Genomic DNA, 18,413 nt, shown 5'->3' with positions numbered 1-18,413 from the left:
TTTATATATAAGGTTTTGGGGCCTGAGTACCATTAATCTACATACTTAGCCCTTGGAAGCAAACTTCAGATAGCATGTGCTCATCAGATTTCCTTTGTGAGTATGTGTGTGTCTTTGTTCTGGGTTTGCATGTGTGTACATGCATGTGGAAGCCAGCGGCTGACATCCAGTGTCCTCCCCAGTCAATCTGCTCTTTCTGCTTGGGGACGTGGTCTCTCCCTGGACTGGAGCTTTCTGATTCAGCTGGACTCTCTGGCACTCTCCTCACCACTAGGTTTCTAGGTGTAAGCCTGGCATTTCAAACGTGCTTCTGGAGATGAAATTAGGTTCTCTTGATGGCACAGCACGTCCTTGATCCACTGAACCATCTCACCAGTGAGCCTTGGATTCTTACACTCAGATTTCCCATCGGTAAAAGACAGTTACTTGGAAACACGTGATGAGAGGTCTCACCAGCATCAGCCCAGAGACGTGTGTGTGTGTGTGTGTGTGTGTGTGTGTGTGATGCATTGCCAGAAGAGTCCAGCAGGGGGCATCAGATCTTTTGGAGTTTGAGTGATAGGAAGTTGTGAACAGCCTGACAGGTTCTGGGAACCAAACTCTGAAGGGCCCTCTGCAAGAAGAGATTTTTGCACTCTTAAGTGCTGAGCCACTTTTCCAGCCTGGCATTTAAAATTCTTAGGACTGCATTTTCCTGTCTTCTTTTTCCAAATTCCTGCAGAAGCTAAGAGGTGTTCATCCTATGCTCATCTGAGAGAAAGCCAGCAGTTAGGATCGGCAAGCTCATGAAACATGGGGCTGTTTCCTACTTTAACTCTCTGGATTTCAGCTAGATATACATGGCCACAGCCTCTCTCCACTGGATACTGTGTGCGGAGAGGTCGCAGCTTTGCAGCTGACTATTGTATAAAGATACTCAGGTAGAGACTGGACCTGAGGGAAACTGAGGAATGATAACCAAGGGTAACTAAACTCTTTGTCGGGGTATGCATGGAGTATATGCACACGCGTGTGCAGATGCATATATGCATACGTTGATGCCAAGCATCCTGATTGGTCACTTCACACCTGATTCCTTTAAGATAGGATCTCTGGCTCAACTACAGCTGTTCTGGTTAGATTGGCTGGTGGCAAAGTACCCACAACACCCTCTTGTCTTGACTCCCCACAGTTTAGATCCAGGTACCTCCCTGTCTCCTAGTTCACAAGCCCAGTACTGGGATTACAGGCATGCAGTCAAGCCCAGCTTTTCCAGGGCAGCTGACTGTGCAATAAGTCATGTGTCTGCAGTAAGTACTCTTGCATGCTGGGCCATCTCTTCTGAGCAACCCCACCCCAGGTAACATTTGATAGCAAATATTAGGTAAAGACAAACCAACGACATCCCCCCACCCCCCACCAAACTTTCTGTTATGGTGTTTTTGATGTATCTGAAAACAACCCATAGCTCAGACTATTTCATTTCAAACCTCACATTATCCAGTGTGGTGTGGAAAGACACGACGAATTTGGCATTACCATCAGAGAGGTCGGCCACAGAGGGCAAAGAGATGGCACGGACTGTTCCAGCCAAACACAACACAAAGCAAGCAGCACACAGAGGCGCCTCTGCCCGCCGGTCGCCTTCCGTGAGCTGGCTCATTTACTGTCCACTTCGGTATGAAGCACAGCTCACTGGAAGGCATGCAAGATTTCTTTAATAACTCTCAGCACTAATTTAATTCTACTTAAACACACATATTCCACTGAATGCCACATGCTTTCCAGCATGATTTTTATGTGTAAATCATCATAATATGTTTTCAGCTCATTAGGTAAAAGGAAGCATGAACTAAAACCTATTTAATCAATGAGCTATCACCTTTAAACTGCCACAAGGTCATAAAAAAGATAATTTCAAAGCGGCAAGTTTCTTAATTGTAATCAACAACAATCTAATGATGGGAGAAAATAAGTCCTAATGGTGGCAATAAAGTGACACACACTGTCTCTAAAGGCGCCGCTTCCTCTCTGGGTGAAGGGTCACCTCCCGAATCTGGACTCCCAGGTACTTACTCGCGATGGCACACTAATCCCAGATTGTGGGTCACAGTGGAGCCTCAGCTCCGGCACACACCTGCGAAGCAATGACGTAGCTACCCCTGTTTCCGTGACATTGATCCTTGCATGGGCAAACACACCTTTCACGCGTATATCGAGTGAGAATAAAAATGTGCTATTTTACTGAGTCATTATCACACACACACACACACACACACGATCCTCTTAGAACACACAGGCTTAAAGGCACAGACAATGCATGAAGTGAGCTCCTTTGTGAACACAGACTGAATTGCTAGGAACTGAGAATGCTCTAAGTCAGTAGGAATGCTGTCCATGGAGCACATAGTTATTAAAGTTCTTTGGTGCTGAAAGTTTGGAGGCAGGACAGACATTCCCTGGTCATTGAGTAGGTTCAGAAAGCCCACATTGGGAGACCCAGTTGAGCCGCGTTCTCCTACTCTGTAGCCCGTTTCCCGTTCAGGAGCTGTGAATACCAATCTGAGGGAGACATGTCTTCTTACCACTGAGACCTCACAAATAGTTAGAACATGGGGTGCAGTCGACTGCACATTTTAGGATAATTATGCTTATTTTAAACGGCATCAATTTTAAATAGAAATATTTTAAAATAAACATACCCAGAATGCACTGCATTTCACACAGGAAAGGCGATTCAGTGTGTGGATGAGCTGCTACTGTAATGGCCACTTGCCGATCCTTCCAAAGAGGACCGAGATTTAAAATGTGATATTGTCCATATGTTCTAAGGAGGGGCAAAAGGGTTGTACTTTTTCATGATTCTCCAATAACTCCTGAACACTGATGCCTTCCCAAACATCTCCTTAGAAATATGTTGTCAAAACTAAAAAAGTTTAACAAAATTTGACAAGTTGAAAAAAACAAGGAAACAAACAACAAAAAAAACCATCAAACAACGAATTACAAATAAACACATTTACTAATGTTTTTAAGATAAAGATATTCAGAGATACCTGTGTATACAAATATATACATACACATGTGCACACATGTATACATTCACACACACAAATAAACAGACATGAATGTACATACATACACATACCACATGCACACACACATGCACACACATAAGCACACACTATAAGAAGAATAAAAACAGACTCATCCAAGCAATAAAAGAATATAAATAATGAGTTTTCAAAAGACAAAACTGCCCAAACATTCAGAATTACAGCTGAGCCTCTGTTTTAAAATAAAGTGTCCCATAGTCACTTAGCTCTAGGCTTCCTGTACAAGATCAGAAAGCTGACAGCAGTTTTCAAACTCACCCGCTGGACGTATTTCAACAGACACAGGGTCACGAGGATGCTGCTTCGGCTGTTGGAAGCATTCACTTGGACCGTGTAGTGTGAGCAAAAAACCAAGTCGTGAACCAGCATCCGGAGATGTTTCCCTTCACTGCTGAGGATGGTTTTTGTGCCACTGAGGAGGGTGTAGTTACCACCTCCTGGTTGAAGAGGAAAATTCCACTTAATGAGTATTTTCTTTGCTTACTTGAGTATTTTCTTGGGTTGATGAAGATGTAGTGCCAAGCTGAATGATCACAGCAGCACCTGTGAGACATTGCCTGTGTCCCAGTTAGTGTCTACACTCACTTCACTACGCTATGGATAAAATGCAGGCTGTGTGAGTAGCTACAGATCATGGACATTAAACTGCCCTGACAGGCAAAGACAATATGACCTTATATAACAAGCACCATGCACACAAATAAAAACTATCCAGATATAAAAATGTATCCCTTGATTTTTTATTTTTCATAATCCTTGAGTTTTCATTAATATACATAGAGAAGGAAGTGATGTCTCCCAATGAAATGGTTCTGACTCTAGATAGCACACTCTGACATACGCCATCTTCTGCTCACCCTGCTTGAGTGTTAGCCTGGCCCCTTTCTAGTCCATGTCTCCTTAAACTGGGATTGGTCAGAATAGCATAAAATAGTTGCTGTTGGTGGACTGCCAGATGTGTCCATTTTGACTGGAACATCTGTATCCATCTTTCTTAGCAGATGCAGAAGCCACCTGGTTGCATAAAGCAATCGCTCCCCATGTGCCCTCATCATGTCCCACCATCTCCATCCTTTCACATCTCTGGTGAGCCCACACCACATCCCTGTCTGTGTAGGACATAGAGAAATGCTGCACCCTGGATATAATGGCTCCTCTTTTTGGAAACCCTGCATACATACTAATAGTTGTTGTGGGATAATGATTTTGTACACTATAAAGATTTGTCACTCATATTGGTTTAATAAAACACTGATTGGCCAGGAAACAGGCAGGAAGTATGGGTGGGGCAACCAGACTAAGAGGATTCTGGAAGAGGAAGGCAGAGGGTCAGTCACCAGTCAGACAGAGAGGAAGCAAGATGAGAATGCCTCACTGAGGAAAGGTACCAAATCATATAGCTAAACATAGGCAAGAATTATGAGTTAACTTAAATTGTAAGAGTTAGTTAATAATAAGCCTGAACTAATAGGTCAGACAGCCTATTACCTCAGCCTCTGTGTGTTTTTTTGGGAGTAAATGACTGTGGGACTGGGTGGGACAGAAACTTCTGTCTACAAACATTCATGGTAAAACAGAGAGCCGAGGAAGAGCTAAAAATTAGAGTTAAAATGAGAACAAAGTTTAAAGTTATGACATATACTTCAAAAGATATACTTTTAAAGTATACATGGGGGAGACATTGTTTTTATTTTTTGTCAATATAGGAATGTGTTAGTACTCTTTAAAACACAAGGCAAAGAACTATTTAAAGATCATCAATTAGTCAATCAGGCTGCCTTCCTTTGTCAAAATATTTCCTGTTATACATTTATTTCACCAGTTTTGAAAAAATGAGTAAAAGCCACCAGGATACTGGATATAGAGGGGGAAACAAGTGTATTTGCCAGACCTATCAATAACAGCATAGTGTCTGATTAAAAAATCCAAAAGATAGCCACTTGATATAAGCAATCTTATATTGTAAAGAAATTTGAATGCCTAAACTATCTGTAGAAATATATCCTCACAGATCAGCAGGAAAAGTACAAAGAATGCCTGCTGACTTTTGGCAAGCCCTGGGTTAGAACCTGTCCTCCTGCCCTTTGAGCAATGGGCCCTCTTCCAGAACGCTTAATGTTCCTGAGTGTCTAGCTCTCCATCTCTGAGCTCGAGCTCATGCACAGAGATCTCATACAGAGCCACCATGAAAGCCAGCAAGGTCTCACTTTCCTGCAGTCAGTGTGAAATATCTGCTCAAAACCACACGCTACTGGAGTTACTTGGGCTTCTTAGGATAAGAACATAAAGCTGAGCAGTGTGCATTGCATGTGTGGCCCGGCAATGTATATAGTTTGATTAGCTGCCGTGTGAACACATCTACCCACTCTCTCATTACAATGAACGAAATAGTAAGGACTTCTGCTGATTTTTTTTCTTGCTATGATCCATACAAATTATATATGCAAGACAAATATTGAGCATTGGCAAGTGGTTAAGGTATAAGCATCTGGCATTTTGTTTTCTTGGTGATCACTAACTATGTCTTAATCATCAAGATCCTTTGTTGCTCATTTAAGTGATGAACACAAATCTGACCATGTCATGATGTTGTCCTAGAACCAGCAGGAGTCTTATAGTTGGTTAGGATGTGGTCATTTTGTGAAATGTGGGTGGGGTAGATAAAACTAGACATATACATAGGCTATATTTATAATAATTTCAGGCTGAAGGAAGTAGCTGAAAATTTTATTTTGACAAAGCATACACAATTAAGTATTTTCTGTGGCCACAAGAATCTCAAATAATTTACATTTTGGTCTTGAGATTGATGTAGGCAAAGGGATGGTTATTCCAAAGAAAATAAACAGGGTTCATTGACTAGAACACTGAAAAGCATAATTGCTATTTGTTTTCAATAAAGAAATATTCTAAGTTTACAGGGTGACATCAAGTCCAAAATGGGAATAGAAACTTTATCTTGACACCTGTGCAATGCATGCCCACAGTGTTCAAGGCAGCTTTTAAGGGTTCATTCAGTTTCATTCTGAGTGATGCTATTTTAGCGTTTGGAGGTTCTTTATGGCTAGCTTTGTGACTTGATTTGACTGACGATTGCTGAGTGTCAACTGTGTGTAAGAAGCCTTTGCTGTACATGAGATGACACCCAAATGCATAAAATGTGGCACCTGCCCCCGAGAAGTCTACTGAGAAAGGCCACAGGTCCTTTCTGATCCTTGTCTAAGCATAATCACATGATCATATTGGCATATCTCCAGGTCTTGGGATGCCCAGTTCTCTTTAGAAGCATTTTTACTTATGGCTCAAATGACCATTGCTGATGTTACACGCTTAGCTGTAAAATCCCAAAACCAGGTCACCTTACCCTACACAGACATAGGCAGTCGCTCATCTGGCAAGGAAGTTGTATCATTTGTGCATCTTATAAAAGATTGAAAATTGTAAAACACCAAAAAAATTCTATAATTATGTCACAAGAGCCCAAGTTTACCTATTTCTATCCAGTCATGAACACAGGGGACATACATATTCAAAATACTGGTGGGGTGTCATTCTTTCATCTGGTTTGCTTGTTTGTATTGGAAGCAATTTTTGATCCATAAACCAGACTCTCTCCTCTGTCTTTCTCTGAAAATGGCGTGGCAGAGAGAAATATATTAAGTACCACTTTATTCCAAGTTTGCCATATAACGACATTAATACATGGTAATTATACAATTAGTTGTAATGCTAGTTTCTAGCTATAGAACAATGATTACTGAGTAATTATAAGAAGTATATAATTACTCAATAATTATGAGAAGGAAGCAATTATATAACCATTTTGCTCAGCTCAAAAAAACGAACACGTGTATCTTCAGGAGCCATGCAGATGAATGAGTGTGGTCTACTCTCAAGCTTCCACAAACACATGGCTCAGTTCACACTTCCTGGAGAGAGAGTCAGGATTTCTACTCTCTGTGAAATTCAAACCCCTTCGGATTTAGAACCGAGTGTTGATGTGGGAGTGTCATATATCAATCTGTTGATTTCATTGGTTAAGCAATAAAGAAACTGCTTGGCCCTCATAGGTTAAAACATAGGTGGGAGGAGTAAACAGATCAGAAGGCTGGGAGAAAGAAGCTGAGTCAGGAGTCGCCATGATTCTTCCACTCCAGGCAGATGGAGGTTAAGATCATTCCTGGTAAGCCAGCTCATGGGCTACAGCAGATTATTAGAAGTGGGCTAGTCTAGGTGTGAGAGCAAGCCTAGAAGAGGCTAGATAGAAATGGGCCAAGTGGTCTTTAAAAGAATACAGTTTCCGTGTAATTATTTCAGGTAAAGCTAGCCGTGGGGGCGGCTGGGTGCCGGGGACACAGCCCCGCCGCTCCTATTTCAACAGAGTGTGGATCCACAGGTCAAAGCGCTTTATCCAACCCATCACCTGGCCCCCACTTCGCTCTCAGCTTGATGACTTTGGGCTCTTAGACACAGGGAACAGTTTGTTAAAATGCACAGCCCGGGCTGTGCCTCTGCGCTGAGCTGCACCTTCCCATTTCCCTCTGCCTGGCCATAATGTTCCGTGGGCGGGAAAGGTGCGACCATATTGCTTCAGTCTCAAAAGCGAAGCTAAGGAAGTCTGAGGTGATAAGCACCTTCTGTTACAGGTGTCCCTTCCTGTTTGTCAGACTTGGCCCATACTGTGTGGGAGTGACAGTGGGTGTCACAGGTCCCTTCAGGTTTCTGGGTTTGGGAACCACAGCTCACCAGGCTCTGAACTTCAGTCATGGCGATGTTTAGCAGTGCCTCTCCAATCCATGCTTGACGCGAGGTACTAGGCTTCAAGCCCAACGAGGGTATACTAGAATGTGCTTTTGCTAGCAATAATCCAGGGCTTGTCCCCACTGAAGTCACTTAGGGCCATCTCATGAAAATGCACACACATGAGTTGCACCCAAACCTACTTAGTGAGGGTACTAGCGCAGGAGCCAGAAATCACTGAATGATTAGTTCCTCAACATGTTGAAGTCTGAGAGCTACCGGCTGAATGATTTGTTTGCAGTTATGCTATTTTTAAAAATTTGTTTATGTGTATGCCTGTTTTGCTTGTATTTTATCTGTGTACCATATATGTGCCTGATGTCCACAGAGGTCAGAAGAAGGCACTGGATTCTGGTCCTTGAGTTATAGATAACCATAAACCACCAAATGGGTGCTGGAAATGGAACCTGGGTCCTCTACAAGAGCAGGAGATGCTCTACAGGCTGAGACATCTCTCCAGCCCAGCTGTTAGGCTGCTCTTGGGGGTAATGATCACAAGTCATCTCATTTGCTTCCAAACATAACTGGATTTCTTACTGGTAAAGCTTTAGACTCTGGCTGTGGGCTGTAAAATGTTTACTCTGTTAGTACATTAGCCATTTAGAGAGGGTATAATGCAAACAAACAAGAGCGATCTTCAAAGGCTACAAAATCTGATGCAACTGTTGGATAAGAAATTCTAATGCATGCAGGAAGGAATTTTAAGGTGAATTATCATTGATCACCATGCCATCCAAGATAACAATAGCTTCCTCGTTTCTGAGTTATGTTTTCTTCTCCTTCTGTGTCTCTCTCATTGATGGTGCAGGGACTAGAAACAGTCATATTATATCCTAAGGAGGGTAAGAGTTTTGTACAGATTGTGGAACTGGTATCTTATTGTTACTGTTGTTTTTATGTGTGTATGCGTGGGTATGTGCATGGGTGTGCAGAATGGTTAGAACTCTTTGGTTCTCCTAGAGCTCGAGTTACCGGCATCTGTGAGCTCCTCTAAGAAGGGCGCTGGGAACTTTATGTACTCTTGACTACTGAGACATTTTCAGGTCCCTCAACCACATAATTAAACAGAGAACCCCTGGGAGCTAATAACTGACTGTAATTCTAGTTCCTGGCAATGAGACATCCTATTCTAGCTTCCTGGGTACCAGGCAAAGGCACGGACATGGTATACAGACACATATACAGGCAAAATACTCATTTTTATAAAAAATAAAAAAATCAAACTGTTTAAAAACAGGACCCCCACTGATTTTTCAGGATATTCCAGATTTTGATGAGTCTTTAAATATACTATATCATCTAGTTCTACTTTCCTGTTTTTGCAGGAAAAAGGAAGTAGAGGAGGAGATAATCATAGTGCGCTCATGTGGCCAACAGGTTCGTTTGTTGTTCCTAGCTTCATTACAAAGTCCTGCTAAAATGCTAACTGCATCAATGCCAATTTTCTCAGGTGAAAACCTCGGTGTTCTTATTTGTCGAATACCAGAATATTGTCCGTGAAAGTATTTTGTTAAGTGAGAACCAACATAAGTAGATATTTTTGTATGTCATATGGAAGACGTAAAGATGATTACTGTCCTGGGATAGCATCCTCTGGGAGTCTCCTGATTGAAATCATGTAAGTGGGTATCCTTTCTCATTCTGGTAATGTTCATTGTCACAAAAATTTTAATGCGCCATATATTCTATAATTTTTTTCCTCTGCGCTGTACTGCTCTGACCTTTTCAATATTCTATAATTTGACTGGCTGGCCATTTCTGTTCTCTTCCTTTTTACAGCCTTATTAACTTGTAGGAAAGAGGGAAGACGAACCACCAATCAGAATACATAATATTGCAAAGGTCAGCACAGTCGCACACGGTGTCATCAGACACCGATACTGCACGCCAGGCATTAACACCTGATATCTTATTCATGTGACAAAAAAAACTGTAACGAGAACAGAAAATGGCACAACATGAATCCATCCTCCAGACAGAGACCGTAATGAGAAATGACAGCGAACAAACCAAACCCAGTCTTGTTTCCTTGTGATGATTTCATATGTCACTCTTGGTGCTGCTTCAGACCGGCCCTTGTCGGAATCCAATTAAACCTCAAGGTAGGAAAGGTGCTAACTAATTTTCCTATTTCCAGTTACAAAAAAAAAAAAAAAAAAAAAAAAAGATCTGTGTTTCTACCATTTGAAGTCTCAATTTTAGAGGTGTTGTACTCCATCCATCCCAATCCCTTAGCCCCCTGCCAGTACCCCACCCCACAAAAGTCAGGCATGGAAGACGGTATTGCAGATCACGGTAGCAAGGTGAGCCGGCACTGGGAAGGTGCTCAGGGTGCCAGGATACTCTAGACAGCAATGGCTCATGGTTATGCTTTTGCTACTTCTTCTCAGAGACATTATTTTAGATTATTTTACCCACAAAGTGTATTCCCCTTGTCTCACCAAGCTGTAGGCCTTTGGGTAGAGGGAATCGCAAAGGCACTGGGAGTTCAGTTTGTAACTTATATATGGACGCATCAACCTCTGGCCAGGAAAAAACATGTGATAATAACACACAAAATGCTCATCAGAAACAACCTAGCTAGTGTGTGTCTCCGTCTCTCTGCCTCCCTCCTCCCCCTCTCCTTTATCCTCCTCCCCTCTCTTTTCCATTCTTTGACTAAGTTTCATTTCTCTCCCCCTCCCCCAGTAGTCTTGAATTTGTGATGTCACTGGCAGTGGGCTTGAACTCTGACCCTTCTGCCAGCAGCTTCACAGTCCTGGAATCACAGCCAAGAGTTGCCAGACCTGGTTATTCTTCCTACATGCTAGGCAAGTGCGTGGCCAACCACTCTGCTTCCTTAGCGTGCAGCTTTTGTTTTTGTTTTTTTTCTCTTCTCTTTTGGCATTAGAATATAATTACCTCATTTCTCCCTCCCCTTTCCTCCCTCCAAACCCTTCCACATACCCCTCCTAACTCTCTTTCTCCTTAACAGAACATTTCAAAGGAGGAAGAAAGGGCTTGCCTGGGAACCTCTTAGTCCTTCGAGGACAGCGCCCTCTGAATACATCAGATTTCTTACCACTACTGTGATTATTCTATGTGATTTTAATTAGTTGCCATCAGGTAAAAGGTCTACTTCTTTGATTGCTCTTTAAATTAGTCACTCCACGGTGTGACACTGCTCCGATGGGGAATAGATACGCACACTACCTCATCAGTGCAATGGAAGTGCCTGGGAAACACACGGCCAAGCTGCTCAGGGGTGAGGGCAGCAGTGGCTCTGCTGTATTCCAACACACCCTGTCCTATCTGGGGCTTCTTCAGCACATGAGCAGGGCCACACACCCTGTCCTATCTGGTGCTTCTCCAGCACATGAGCAGGGCCACACACCCTGTCCTATCTGGGGCTTCTCCAGCACATGAGCAGGGCCACACACCCTGTCCTATCTGGTGCTTCTCCAGCACATGAGCAGGGCCACACACCCTGTCCTATCTGGGGCTTCTCCAGCACATGAGCAGGGCCACACACCCTGTCCTATCTGGGGCTTCTCCAGCACATGAGCAGGGCCACACACCCTGTCCTATCTGGGGCTTCTCCAGCACATGAGCAGGGCCATGACACTTGCCTTGTAAGTGCCTTAAGTCATTAAAAGAGTCCTTGGAGGCACAGTTTGGGACCTTCAGTTTACACACCGGTGGGCGTGTACACAAACATTCTGTCACCAGAATGTTCCTGGTGGAGTCCCTGCATCCTTTCCACACACTGAACATATGGGCTCTGAACCTTTTGTGCCACTGTGATTGGTTGGAAAATCTAACTGCCATTCCTGATCCTAGAGTACTGGCCATTACCCAACTGCCGTTCCAGGGCAGCTAAGAATTTTGACTTTTTTTGTGAGGGCTTATATGTGCTTGCAAATCATTGTCAGTTTAAGGACAGCAGCCGTGTGGGGAGTGTAGCCTTGGGTGGGGATTGTATAGTTTTTCTGAGGACTTCTCTCAGTTTTCCTTGGGAGTCATGCTTCCAGGGCTCCTATACTTCCTGTGCCTTGCTGTCATGCACCAGGACCACCACCAGGAGCAGCTCAGAGCTCGTGCAGGACCTCACCGTCTCTCTAAGTATTGTTGCACCAGCTCTTGAGCTGAGGGTCCCAGAAAAAGGACCATCAAGGTGTTGCTGGGACAGAAGCCCCACTTCTAGGTTCTAAAGAAAGAAATCCTCCTAACAGTGCTGGTTGGTAGGAGGTGAACCTTGCAGACTGCCTGTTCTGAGGGCCTTGGTTTCTTGCTAGTGTTGGACTGGAGGTTGCTGTCAGTCACTGGCTGTTGTTAGTGAGGCTTTCCTTCCAGAAATCGCCATGGTAGTCTCTTCACTGTTGTTGGGTGTTCCCAGCATGGCCTCTTGCAATGCCAAAGACATCATTTCCCAGCAAGATGACTTCTGATCTTTTTCAGCAAGCCCACAGAGTCACGCCCCACCTCCTTCATTCCATTCTGCTGGTTAGAAGCAAGTCATAGATTTTGACCACAGTAAGAGGAAGGTTTTTCACAAGGGCATGAGACCCGGAACCGGGGATCACAGATGCACCTTCCAATCTGTGTGTAAGTTTCTAAACGTGTGACTGTGAATTATCTTGCTGGAGAGAATTGGAAATCAGTTGTGAACTCTAAAATGTGTTTGTCTGGGAGAGAAGGATGCTAAATTTAGTATCACCAAAGTCTCCCACCCTTCCCAAATGTCTACCCAAATCAGAAGAAAACCGAAGAACAAAAATAACATTAACAAAGCAACTAAAGGTTTTGATAAGGCAGTCAGGAAAATGAAAAGATGGAGTAGCTAGGCCTGGTGACACATACCTGTCATTCCAATGTTTAGCAGGTTGGGGTAGAAGGACCATCATGGATTTGAGGTCAGCATGGGATATAAAGTGATTTCAAGGGCAGCTGGACTATACAGTGAGTCCCTATCTTAAAAAGAAAGAGAGAGTAAGAAGAGGAAGGAAGGAGAAGAGGAAGGGCAGTCATTCTGACACTTGGATGTAGGAGGCAGTTTAGACAAGCCTTTGTGCTAAACAGCAGAGCTGCTTACCACTCACATAGCAGACACAGAAACTAAGGAAAACACTGAGGTCATGCTTCGCCTCTCCATTGAGAAGAGAAACTTGCTTAGCCTCTTCATTCAGCCAGAGAGTCTTCAGCGGTGGGAGGCTAGTCAGACAAATCTGGCTGTCCGGTGGAGTCAGGGCTGCTTTTCCTGCTGAGGTTTGTACTGGCTGCGAATCCAAGAGTCCAGGAATGAGAGATGCACAGGAGGTGACAGTGGGTGCCTCCTTCAAGAACACGCAATTGAATGTCAGAATGAACTAAATTATACAGGTTCTGTCCATCACTCTCTGTAATCTCTACCTCGTGCTATCCTCCCAAGCAACAGGTATGCCATTAAGAGACAAGCAGGGCTTAGCGAACACTCAAGGCTCGGATTGATAGAAAACCAACTGTAAGCACCTTTGTGGTCAAGTTCAGAACATCAGAGCTGCCCCAAAAGAAAGGTTAAAAGGGTGAAATTATCACGTAGCCTGGGGTACCAGTGGCAAGAAAATCACCCGTACTTGAACTTTTTCATGGGTCCGTGGGCTCCCTGATAATGACATGGAGACTTATTATTAACTAGGAAAGCTCTGCAGAGAGCTTAAGCTTGTTTGTAAATAGTTCTTATAACTTAAATTATCCTATATCTTTTAATTAAATTCTTTTATGTGACTTGGTTATCTATAATCTGTGCTCCTCATTCTGCAGCCTCTCCATCTGGCTGGTGACTCCACCCTTCTTCCCAGCACCCTCTGTGCCTGAAAATTGTGCCTAGCTATTGGCCATTCAGCTTTTTATTAAACCAATCAGAGTGACACATCTTTGCCTTGTACAAAAAGATTATTTCACAACAATCACCTTAAAAAATGAAAGAAAAAAAATCTCAAAGACAGAGGAACACCAGAAATAAAACCAAGAAAACAAAAACAAAAGCAAATATATGATGTGGGATGTCCTTCTGTATATGTGTTACTTTTATTGGTTGATGAATAAAGTTGTTTCAGCCAATGGCTTAGCAGAGTTGGGAAATCCTAACAGAGACAGAGAGAGTAGGCAGAGTTGAGAAGACGTCACATAGCCACTGAGGGAGAAAGATGCCAGAACATTATTGGTAGGTCACAACCTCGTGGTAATACACAGTTAATAGAAATGGGTTAATTTAAGATATAAAAACTAGTTGAGAATATGCCTAATCCATTGGCCATACAGTGTGGTAATTAATATAGTTTTTATGTGATCATTCGGGTCTGGGTGACTGGGAAGCAAAAAGTCATCTCTGTTTACAAATAAACCAACAAAAATCCTTAAGTATTTAGCAAACAAGCTAGTTGAAACTCGTTAGATGGTAAAAACCAAAAGCACAGAGTAATGAAAACCTTTGTTGTAATCATCATCCATCAAGAGCAAAATCGAGACATCAAGACAGGATGCTCATCCCACAGGAGGAAAGTGGCCAGTAACATCATTTCATTCTATGGGGATCTGAGTTTTCTCACTGGTGTGTTGTGGCTAAAGGCCACAGAGGAAGGTGAAGGGTCTGTGGCCATCAGCTTGCTAATCAGATGTTCCCACCTGTAAATGGCAAAGCTTGATGGAGAACCAATGGCTGAAAATGGTTTTAGATAGCTCTAGAATTGTCAATCCAGGAACAGAGCTGTGATCTTCCAGGGCCACTGCATGGTGGTATCCTCCTACCAGAGAGTCTGCTGTCTTGTGTGCAGTCTGTCTGGGTGACGCTGCCTGCGGAATCTGTGTGCATACAACTCTAGCTCGCCACAGCTTCCCAAGATACTGGATTCACTGCCACAACTTGTGGAGGCCCAAAAATGTGAGCCTATTTCTACCTTGTCTTGAAGGTCAGAGAGTTTGAAGTTGCTCAGTTGTTAACAACAATCAGGCCTATACAGCCTGAATCAGGATGTGGTGACCTGGTTCTTTTGACATTAAGGTGGCTCATACAGGTAGCTCCATTCCATCCTGACTGATGGTCAGGATATGTAAGCATATGTTTGCTCCTTCCTTTGTAATAGGAGGTTACCTGGGGAGTGGCTGCTTTCAGGGTACTTGCTCTAGGGTGGGCTCACTCCCTAAACAGCAGAATGCTAAAGACTTGATGTCTCAAAGTGTTAAAGCAATTAACTGTTTGAGTTGTCCTTTCTATCATGTTAAAGAAGTATTTTGTTGCCTTCTTCCTCCTTTTGTACTAGGGCATAAAAGTGTATGGAAAATTAAATGTGGGCAATTTCAGTATTCACTGGAATGCCCTCCTGGTACTATTCTGTATTTCTGTTTTATTATTTTTAAATGCATCTTCATATTCTTCGCTAATATTTCTGATCCCCACACCTGGCAAGTGATATTTTTGTTGAGGATGGTCCCTGACACAAGGCTTCCTGTTCATAGACTGAATTCTTCCTGTTTGCTACTAAAACACGATCTATGACCTGAAAGTTCTGAGGAAGTTCACGTGTGCTACCATGCACTATTTAGCAGTGGGATGTTTTTCTTTTTCTATATTAAATACACTTTAATAGCATTCATAATTTCTGTAAAACAAGGTCATGGGAGAGCCCAGATGTCTAAGGAAAGTACAGACATCTTCAGACAAGAAGAGAAGGCTATGCCAGACTAGACCATTGCTGCAAGTGTAAAACGCAGATTTGATCGTGCCTTCACACTTAAGAGAAGCAGACACACACATAAAACTCTGCCTTGTTATATGTATTTTTTAAAAGTGAGCTACTAAATGCTTTAATTAACTTGTGAAAAAAACTGGCTTAGGAATGGACCAGTGGCCACAATGGTAAGTATAATACGGTACCAAGAGTCCCCAAATAAGCCTTCAATACGTACAGGTCATAAGATATAAATCTGTTTGTGGAGCAAAGGGAGTCTGCTATATAAATGTTGGCCTCTTGAGCAACAACTTAATCAATTTTATTCTGCAATTTAAAGTTGGGCTGTTTTCCTCTTTCCTGTCCCACAGGCGGTGTCTTTCCAGCATGGATAATTACAGAAATGAAAAGCAGCAGCTTGGCTCCACCCAGAGACATTTAGCTTTCCTTGACTGCTGGTCCCTCCTTAACCTAGAGAAGCTGGTGTGCTACAGTTCTAAAACAAATGTGTATAAGCAGATACACCTCTGCCTTTGGACACAGTCATCCGCTCGGCTCCCAATGCCCCAAGAATGCAGCTTCTTCCACAAATGATCAGGCTGTCACTCAAAAAAAAAAATGTTATTTTAAAACTCAGGCTCCATCTGAAGAAAAACAGTGGAAATTTAGACAGTTTCATGCGATCGTGAGATATTTAAAGTTTGTATCTTTGCTCTCGGGAGGGGGGTGGGGGCTTACGCTGCTGCTATACAAATGATGATTATGATGATGGCGACAATTATCTGCTTTTTAAACACATCCATAACTCACAGATGCCAATAAGAATATGTAATTCTTCAGGGAGACGATCAGAAAGAAAATGACTGAAAAGCAGACCTGGGAATCTCTAATCCATAATCAAATATCTAGATTGATTGTGTCACCTGCACCTGTATTGATTTCAATTGGAGTTGCTCACCCAGGGGAAAAATAAAAACGTGGAATAAAACTGATTTATGAGAACAAAATAAATCCTTTTGTGAGCGGTAATGAATTGGTACTATTTAACCCTTTCAATCACAAACGGAAAAGTCTATTTATTTTTTCAAGAATGCTGAGCCAGCCAAAAGCAGTCACATTAAAGTTCCACGTGCCAGTACCCTCGGCCACCACGCCAGGGAAGACATGCCACTCTAAACGTGATGGAAGGCAGGGGTTGACATATGACATACTTTTTGCTTTCTTAAGCCAACTTCAACACGTCAGCTCAGTGATGGACCTACAGGCCCGAAGCGTTCGGGAATCGGTCAGCGAATGTTTGCTGTACTTATTTCCATGATTTATAAGGCGCTTGAGGTGCAAGAGCAAGTGCCAGCAGCACAAGGCACCAACCTCATCTAACTTTTTTTTTTAATTTTAATGTAGATATTCATTAATTTTCTTAAAACTTTGGTAGACAACAGCTAAATTGAGGATCATCCGAGGAAAAACAGGATTTTTAGGAGAGGTAGTTGTTAGCATGATTTGGAGCAACTATTTTATTTATACAATACCATTGTTATCCTTGTATCTTGAGTAACAAAGGATATGGTTGGTAGAAAAATCCAAAGTAATTGTTTAAGTCTGTCCAGTATTGGCCAACTATGCATTCCATCATGGAAAAACACAACCCCTCAAGTTCCTTACTATCGAGTAGATAAAATGTCACCAGCGCTTTGCAAACTGACTTTTATCTCTTCTTTTTCCCCTTGTGCCATATCCACATGCGTACTCTGAGATCTGACTACACACATTCACTCAAAACAGAAGTGAAGCATTTCCCAAGAATTAAGAGACACCGTTTAACAATTTTTATTAAAAGTCTTTCCTCATAAGGGACAACTTACTGGGAAAAGTGAAGGGGAGGCTGTAAGGTATTCACCTAACAATTGTGAGTGCTTGGGCCTTAGAAGGAAACAAGCTTTAGATTCTGAAACACCCCTGCCTGATGTAAAGAATGCTGGCCTTTGACTCCTAAGTTTTTGGGTTGTAAAGTCTCTGTTTAAGTTAAAATCTTCTAGTAGATTGGCTATAAAAATGTTACTGACTGACTTTCTTCTCTTCCTGCCCATCCTTCCCCCTCCCTTCCCCTCCTTTCCTCTCCCTTCCCCTTCTCTTCCCTCCCCTCCCCTTCTGTTCCCTTTCCTTCCCTTTTTCATTCAGACAATTCCTGACTACTAGGGAATGCAAACCTTAGTAGCAAATCAAGGGCTCCTAGATAGTTCAGTGGGTAAAGTTCTTGCAAGCAGGAAGACATGAATTTGATCCTAAACCCATGTGGAACTCACCAGGCACAAGGTCAACAAGACAGGTCAGAGGGGAAGGCATAGCTTTCTATCTTGAAGACCGGAGTTTAAACTCCACATGTGAACCATGACACCCAGGCACCCACAGAATTACATACACACAATAAGCAAGTGTGAAAAATAAGAAAACCAATAATGGTGGCTCATACCTGTAATCCTAGAGCTGGCGATTCCTGGGCTGGCCAGGCAGCCAGTGAGAGACCCCGTTCCACAAAAAGCAAGTGAATATCCCTGGAGAAACAGTACCTGAGGTTCTCTTTTGGTTCCTAGATGTATACACACACATGTGTGTTCCTGTACACACACATGTACCTGCACACACATAAATGCATACACGCAAATATGCACATGTACATGTGTGTTCATGCAGGAGTACACACACACACACACACACACACACACACACACACACAACCATATCAAAAACCAGGAAGAGAGAAGCTAGTCTTAAGACAACATGATGCTGTCTTTGGTTCTGTATGTCGTATTTTGTTGCTGCAGTGTAAGCT

At 42.8% G+C, this 18,413-nt stretch overlaps 1 protein-coding gene across 1 annotated transcript in view; it reads right to left on the bottom strand.

Moving 5' to 3' along the window:
* The window catches only part of Ush2a (usherin), a 669,744-nt gene that overhangs the window by 258,112 nt on the left and 393,219 nt on the right, over positions 1-18,413 (bottom strand). Inside the window, 2 exon segments of the mRNA XM_041635252.1 lie at positions 3,354-3,386; positions 3,389-3,532. Of these exon segments, the coding sequence (XP_041491186.1) occupies positions 3,354-3,386; positions 3,389-3,532 (177 nt within the window).

Source organism: Microtus oregoni, unplaced genomic scaffold (genome assembly GCF_018167655.1).
Source record: "Microtus oregoni isolate MIOR12 unplaced genomic scaffold, Mior012 000047F_ref0000412, whole genome shotgun sequence".
NCBI classification, from domain to species: Eukaryota; Metazoa; Chordata; class Mammalia; order Rodentia; family Cricetidae; genus Microtus; species Microtus oregoni.
Note: the sequence above shows the minus strand (reverse complement) of the source record. Positions and strands in the feature narration are given on the sequence as shown.